Source organism: Vollenhovia emeryi, unplaced genomic scaffold, assembly GCF_000949405.1.
Source record: "Vollenhovia emeryi isolate VEMERY1.0 unplaced genomic scaffold, V.emery_V1.0 DF939179.1, whole genome shotgun sequence".
Classification (NCBI taxonomy): domain Eukaryota; kingdom Metazoa; phylum Arthropoda; class Insecta; order Hymenoptera; family Formicidae; genus Vollenhovia; species Vollenhovia emeryi.
The window spans coordinates 1,008,483-1,014,049 of NW_011967187.1; the positions used below are offsets into that span (position 1 = coordinate 1,008,483).

The window sequence follows — 5,567 nt, forward strand, 5'->3', positions numbered from 1 at the left end:
ATATAGAAATATAAATAGTGTAACATAAAATATGATATAAGCAGATTAATTTCCTCAGAAAAGAATTCGGTTAAAGCGATACTTACAGACTCTCTAAATCTAGAAAAAGTTTTAATCTTTTTGTCTATCAAAAAGAGGGCAAATATTCGCAAAATATGGGGAAGACGATACAAGCTTCACTTATTCCAATCCAGAACACATATTTCAGGTACACAGTAAATGTTTTTAAATATCCAGCTTTTTTATTTAACATACAAATTCTTTTCTTCTCTTCATATATTCCATTACTTTTTGCTACACGAATAAAATATTTTTACATAAGCGTAAATCTCTCTATTGTAACTCCAAGAGTATCGCAACGTGTTCGGCTACCCCAGACGACGAATCCGCACTCGAAACCAAAATCGGAAAACGATTTGTCGGTGTCGCGCTACTGCGAGGCGCAAATATCAGAGGGTTTTCGGGGAGAGCGGGGCAGGGGGCGAGAAAAAATGTAGCAAAGGGATAAATCATATGCCACTCGCGCGACGTAATTAGAGCGAACCCGGGACGCGGAAATGTCGCGAGACGAAAGGGGGATGCGCCGAGGGATAACTAATAACTTTATGCAACCCCCGTCGAAGTCACCTCGGGGGAGGGTAAACACGAGATCCGATTTGACACGCGGAAACGCGCGATGTTTATACGCGCTCGTTGTAAGGGTCGGTCTCTCGCACTCGCCTGCATCAAGTGACACGGCTAATATCTATTTAATTGATTCAGGGGTAGATCGCACCCCCCAGGCCGCTCTCTCGCTCGCGAACAATATGCTGGCTGTCTCCCTCGAAAGAACGGAAAAGGCGCGCACGTGTCCGTCGAAATCGCAAATTGACTCTGCACGTCGGTTTGACGTGGAGCCAATTATAGACAGGAAGGATTAGCAAAGACAATCGCCGTAAAGTTGACGAGACGGTTGCCGAGTTATCTCCGCAGCGTTATTTTTAAGAAAGAAGATAAATAAAAGAGACAGAATCTGGCAAAGCACAAGCTTTCTTTGTAATCGCGTTCGCTCAGGTTCGCTCAGGTTTATTCACTTGAGAAAATTGAGGAAAAACTGACTCCCGACGAACAGTTTCGTTCCGAATTGTTTTATTAAAACATTTGTAACATAGATATATATATATGTACGTATATTTCGTGTCTATGAACACGTTGCTTCCTATTTTACATGGTTCATCTGCGGTTAATAACTACTACGTATTTTCCGTACTGACGCAATACGAAGTCGCATTTCAACAAACGGGACCGTCCCATCGCGCAACTTCTAGCGTAGTTATATCGCCTTAACCGGGATATCTTCTTTGGCTCGGATAAAATCTTCTCTGGTACTTATCACTATACGGAAAAAGAAACTAAGGAACGCAATATCCTCGACTATGCCACACGAGGTAAGATCTCGAAGAGATATTTTCGTTGTCACGTGACACGCATTAAGCTAGCTCACATACGTATTCAGTCTCGTACATTCGGTAACTTCAAGAATATCTGGCTCTTGATTTAAAAAAAAACAACTACCACGACTTGATTATAAAAAGAACAAAATCCAGTAATATACAAATATACATTTCTTTCTAGATAGCCTCAAATCCTCAATCGTTATCACCTGTATTTTCATCTTCGCACTTCTGTCTCTCTACTCAGTTACCCTTATACTTAATTGAAGCACACATAATGGCTATGCTTAGCTACATAGCGTTTGTACATCTGCAGTAATCTCTTTAGGAAAGAGGCAATCTTCTACGCGCATAATTACGATTCACAGTCAACAGCGATGATCCTAGAGAATAGCTGCGCGAAAATCATCATCTGTCTAAAAACCATAAAATGATAAGAGGTTGAAAAAGTATAGTCAATCTGCATCTCGACTAAAAATGTTCGATTTTTAATTTCTTTTAAAACGGACTCCTAAAAAAGGAATAATAAATCTAAATGCATGTAAATAAGTTGAATCAAAGTTTAAAGCTAATCAAAGCGCGCAGATAATGATATGTAAAGTGATTAATCGTTCTTTCTCGTTGTTATCAGTCGAGTAATTTGATCTTTTTGTTATAAAAGATCCGTGACATTCCAAGTCGAATATTTGCTACATAATTAAGAGTAAACTATGGTAATTATTCTACTGTATTAATCTGTATTCGTAAAATATATTTTTTTAAGTCGCAAAGCGATTTAGAGAAATTAATCACTTCCTAGAGATATTCCTTGAGCTAAAATAAGAATATATCGTCTTTATTTGATTTTATGTCTCATTTATATAATGCAAGGATTGGAAGGAGACGGGATTTAAAAGTTCCGCTATTATAATTTTCTCTAAACGACTGGTCCTGGTTGTATACTTTTATCGGCCTTAATGGATACCGGACAATGCTACGAAACATTGAAATGTCCAATACCGCTTAATACCCCCGCTGTGTTTTAATACTTTTCTCAGGCTAGGAAACTATCCTTTCTAAAATTCTAGTCGCGCGAAACGCTTCGTAAGAATAGATCTAATATCACGTGGGCGTTGGAAAAAAAACATCAGAGTAAATTCATTTACGATCGAATATCTATTTCTTTTCCTCCTCTTTAATGTCGAAGCCCACGGTGACGTTAGAGCTATCCGTGAGACTGCTGGCTACGGTGAGTATAGGCTCTTCCTGCTGGCTCGTTCTCGAGGAATGCGCCGGATCCGTGCTCAATTTCCAATTTTCCAGATCCGCATCCGACATGGTCGAGAACGAGCTCTGTCTCGTGTAACTGAAAGTCTGTTCAGATTTCGGCGCAACCGGTTTCGGCGTCGTGACGCTCTGCGAGCGAGAAAAGTTCTTTCGCTTCTGAGAACCGATGTGCGAGCCGCCGCTCTTTTTAGAGTCTTTCTTTACCCTTTCCGCCATAGATTTACCCATGCCCGAAGAGTCGGATTTCTGAGACGTAGAGAGTTTCGTTTTGTCGGAAGTACCGGCGTTGTCGGTATCCTTAATTCGGACGTCGCCGTGCGATATATCCGTGCTTTCCACCAGGAAACTGAAAGAAGCAAACGTCGCCGCCGATAAATATCGACGAACGTCACTTCACATATTATATATTGCGCTAAACCGTATTCTTCCCTGATAAATGATGAAATAACTAAAGACTCTCAATATTAAAATCAACGGAAAACAAAAAGTGAACTTTGAGAGTCAAAACACGGTGGTTTTTCTTGTGCGCTCGGTTTGTTTCTGCCTACCGTCCGATCTTCTTGTAGCTCCCGCTTAGTTTGGCGGGATTAACATCGTCCCTCTGCTCAAATATTGACTTAACATCCTGTTTCTTCTGCTCCTCGCTCTGTTTCAAAGTTAACGTGTGGTCCTCGTCCTCGTCGCAGGGAATATCATCGCCACACACGAGCTTCGTTTGCGCACCGCCAGCACCTGACTGCATCACTTGCGGTATTTGCGTTATTTTGCGTATCTGACCGTCCTCGTTGCTGTAATAATCCGTATATGAGACGCTGCCGCGACTCTCTCGATTTTCTTGATCGAGACGAATACAAAATTCGTTAAAGTCGACGTCCAGGCAAGAGGTCGGGGAGAATTTCGGCGCGATAAAGAGTTGGGCACTGCGAATGGACATGTGTTATTTCTAGCACACTATTACTAACATTCAACGTACAATTAGATATTAGAGAGAAATACAGTCAAACATAAGTAAACCGACAAAAATATAACTATAAAATAATATATATATTGTTAGTAAATTTAAGACTGCAGAGTTAAGTAATAACCAAGTCAGTTTATCGTATCAATTATCACTGAGCACACCGCCAATCATATTAATTCAACGCAAAAGGAAAGAAGGAAAGAAATAGATGAAATGTAGGTATGTCGAGGCATACTTAAGACTCACCTTTCGTTGCTAATTAAGCTTATAGACATACTGCATTCGCCTGTCGAAGTTGGCGCGGGTGACGATGGCTCGGAGGACAGAAAAGATTGCGGCTCGCTACTCCATCCTGTGCCTACGTGACACATAAAAGTTTATTTAAACAAAGTTCACATTGCTATCCTGGCCAGATAGGATGGATACGCACTGTTCGGGCTGGTAGGCGACGGCAGATTCCGGATGTCACACGTTTCCGCTTCGCCAAGGGGCTTATACTGTATCGGTGTCGGCATAATGTACCTGTGCGAGGTGGTAATGCAATAATGCACCGGAGATGAAGCAATCATTGCTCGCGTATTCGAGTTTTTAGCAATGGAATTGCAAAATGATACGTGGCGTACAAATAGTTATTGAGAAATCAGCGAGAAAGATTAGCAGGACATACTCGTCGGGATGATGGAAGCGACCTTACTTGAAACACAGCGGGATGCGAAATTCAGTGGGCGTAGAGGGAAACGGAGGGGAAAAAGTCAATACTCACGGGCGTGCTTTATGTAATTTCTTACGGTACCTGACAGCTTCCGTGTCGGAAGAGTGGTACTCGCGACTGATCCCGGCGTGGACGAGGGGTGGATTGAGCGACTCGTGCGTCGACCCGGCCGGCGACGACTTGGGCGGCGACGAGGCCGGGGTTCTGTACAACGGCGCCGTGGTCATCATATCCAGGAAGGAATCCAGTTGACGTAGCGACAAGGCATTGTGCAGAGTTTCCAGGGGCCTGATGGGCGGCACTCCGCCGAAGCCTTCTATGGCTACCAAGCAAACGTACTAATTAGAGCTGATTATTCTTCGTGATTGAACGTACTAATTACGAATTAATTACAATTATTCTTCGTTGCTTTAACATCAAGAATTATTTGACGCCAGTACATGACTAACAATAATTAAGCTTTCAATCGACCATAATTGGCAACGTTCATTGTTTTAACTTATTCACTATCTAGCTGTTATTTTATTAGATTATATATATATAGAGGATGTATACTAAAACCACCGGATATCGTTTTTAATCATAAATTCTTTAGAAAAATTCTAGACAAAAATTCTAATACAAAAATGTTGAGGCTATAATGGTTTTTAAACAATAAGCGATTATATTTCACAAATGATAGGCCTGAGATTTCGCGCGGTCAGGTACGACATGACAGGTGATAAAGATGTTTAGTACACCCTGTATATAATTAAATTATTACTTATGTGTTACATATACGTAATGGAATAATTATATATATATAAGATACATGCCAGCGACCGCGGACGCATGAGGTGGCACCATGTCCTTGAGGTTCGGCGCACTCGAGGAGCCGCTTATCACGGCGGTGCTGAAGAGACTGTTAGCCGAGCCGGTGAGCTTCTTGCTGACATTGTAGCCGAGCATTTTGAAATAACTCATCTGTCCGGAGATACTGTGACGGTGGCGCCTTGCTGTGCAGGTAGGATCAGGTTGAATGATTCGCGATCGCGTGTCTAGGGGTGGAGAAGAGGAATGAGGCCTGGACACGGGGTGTCTGGACGGACGGGGGGACTCAGACGCTGATAAACACTCCGGACAGTGATGATGATTAGTCTCGTGGATCGGTATCAATGGTAGTGATAATGGTGAATGTCATAAATAATTGTTATAT

General features: G+C 42.0%; 1 protein-coding gene across 22 annotated transcripts in view; it reads right to left on the reverse strand.

The window, feature by feature from the left end:
* Positions 1 to 220: 220 nt before the first annotated feature.
* Positions 221 to 5,567, reverse strand: part of LOC105563237 (inositol hexakisphosphate and diphosphoinositol-pentakisphosphate kinase 2) — a 21,507-nt gene continuing 16,160 nt past the window's right edge. For 17 of the 22 annotated variants that reach the window (XM_012014652.1, XM_012014650.1, XM_012014655.1 and 14 more), the window contains 6 exons: positions 5,188 to 5,409; positions 4,454 to 4,694; positions 4,091 to 4,182; positions 3,907 to 4,018; positions 3,248 to 3,619; positions 221 to 3,045 (listed from right to left, as the gene is read on the reverse strand). In XM_012014652.1, coding sequence (XP_011870042.1) covers positions 2,589 to 3,045; positions 3,248 to 3,619; positions 3,907 to 4,018; positions 4,091 to 4,182; positions 4,454 to 4,694; positions 5,188 to 5,409 — 1,496 coding nt within the window. In that variant the 3' untranslated portion in view covers positions 221 to 2,588. The remainder of the gene's footprint in view (positions 3,046 to 3,247; positions 3,620 to 3,906; positions 4,019 to 4,090; positions 4,183 to 4,453; positions 4,695 to 5,187; positions 5,410 to 5,567) is intronic. The other 5 variants (XM_012014654.1, XM_012014662.1, XM_012014668.1 and 2 more) reach the window with 2 other exon arrangements.